Source organism: Entamoeba dispar, genomic scaffold (assembly GCF_000209125.1).
Source record: "Entamoeba dispar SAW760 scf_1105229459383 genomic scaffold, whole genome shotgun sequence".
NCBI classification, from domain to species: Eukaryota; Evosea; order Mastigamoebida; family Endamoebidae; genus Entamoeba; species Entamoeba dispar.
In genome coordinates, this window is record NW_001853665.1 from 1 (window position 1) to 1,876 (window position 1,876).

General features: G+C 19.5%; 1 protein-coding gene across 1 annotated transcript, besides 3 other annotated features; it reads right to left on the bottom strand.

The window, feature by feature from the left end:
• The first annotated feature begins 162 nt into the window (after positions 1–162).
• Positions 163–192: a microsatellite.
• Positions 193–294: 102 nt separating this feature from the next.
• Positions 295–443: a microsatellite.
• Positions 444–612: a microsatellite.
• Positions 613–671: 59 nt separating this feature from the next.
• On the bottom strand, positions 672–1,544 carry EDI_219720 (uncharacterized protein; the record flags this gene model as incomplete). Its single annotated transcript, XM_001735759.1, has 1 exon — positions 672–1,544. One exon carries the CDS (start codon positions 1,542–1,544, stop codon positions 672–674), a length of 873 nt encoding a protein of 290 aa, XP_001735811.1.
• Positions 1,545–1,876: the final 332 nt, after the last annotated feature.

Genomic DNA, 1,876 nt, shown 5'->3' on the forward strand with positions numbered 1-1,876 from the left:
CTTATTATTAAGTAATCTGTTGAGAATGTGAAAATACAATGCATGATGTCAATAATTCAAAATGATGAATAAGAAACAAATAGTGATGAATAAAAGAAGAATAAGAATGAAGTGGTTAATGAATATGTTTGTATCATAAACAATCAATATAATGAAATCATCAATAAAATAATAATAAAATAAAATGAAATATGAAAATTAACAACAATAATCATTAGTCATCAATTTGATTAATGAAATAATCAAAATATAAAATCAAATTCATCATTATATTCTCTCATTTCTAAATAATTTTAATATAAATTAAAACAAAATGATGAATAAAGAATGAATAAATATAAAATATAAATAAAATAAATAAATAAGAAGATAAATAAGATAAAATAAATAATAAATAATAAACAAAATAAAATAAAATAAAGATATAAAGAAATAAAATAGAAAAGAAAGATAAGAATAAGAATAAGAATATAAGAATAAAAAGAAATAAAGAATAAAAAAAAGAGTTATAAAACAAATATAAAGAATGATATATCAATCAATAAGATAGAAAAGAATAATATCAAAAAGAATAAATAAGAAAAGAATAATAATAATATAAATGATAATCAATTATAATTTATTTCTACTTCAAATTATATTGTATTTCATTTGTTATATTTTTATTTCATTCAATACCTTTTGTCAAAACATTTTCTTGGTATTGTTTTATTTTTCTTTAATTCTTCTTCACATCCACAACCATAAAAACAATAATTTCCAAATGAAGTAATTGATGATGGTATATTAATTGATTTTAATGATGAACATTCATAAAAACAACAAGTTCCTATTTCACTAATTGATGATGGAATATTAATTGTTGTTAATGAATAACATTCATAAAAACACCAATCTCCTATTTCACTAATTGACGATGGTATATTAATTGATGTTAATGATGTACATTCAGAAAAACATTCATCTCCTAATTTAGTAATTGAAGATGGTATATTAATTGATTTTAATGTTGAACATTTACTAAAACAACGATATCCTAATTTAGTAATTGATGATGGAATAATAAATTCATTAATATCTTTCTTGAAAATATTCTTTCCATTGATTATTTGTAGATTATATGATATTTCACAACTAATTAACACTGGTTCATTCATAAATATTCTTTCTTTACTTACAAATTGTAGATTTTCTATATTCATTGATGTTAGTGATGAACATTCATAAAAACAATCTTTTCCTATTGATGTAATTGATGATGGTATATTAATTGTTGTTAATGATGAACATTCATAAAAACAACAAGTTCCTATTTCACAAATTGATGATGGAATATTAATTGATTTTAATGATGAACAATAACTAAAACACCAATCATCTAATTTAGTAATTGATGATGGAATAATAAATTTATTAATATCTTTCTTGAAAATATTCTTTCCATTGATTATTTGTAGATTTTCTGGTATTTCAATACTAACTAACACTGGTTCATTCATAAATATTCTTTCTTTACTTACAAATTGTAGATTTTCTATATTCATTGATGTTAGTGATGTACATTCATAAAAACAATCTCCAAATGATGTAATTGATGATGGTATATTAATTGATGTTAATGAATAACATTTATTAAAACAATCATTTTCAACTGATTTAACTTCTGATGGTATTGTATTTCCATATTTCTTTCTATCTTCTTTTGTATATATTATATTTTTACAGATATTTCCTTGTTCTTTTTCTTGTAAATATTCTGAATAATATACTAAATACCATATTACATATTTAAATATTCTTCCATCATTAAATATTTCATCTTTTTCATTATAAATATGAAATGTTTCAATATTAGTAAATAATTTTCTTGAATATT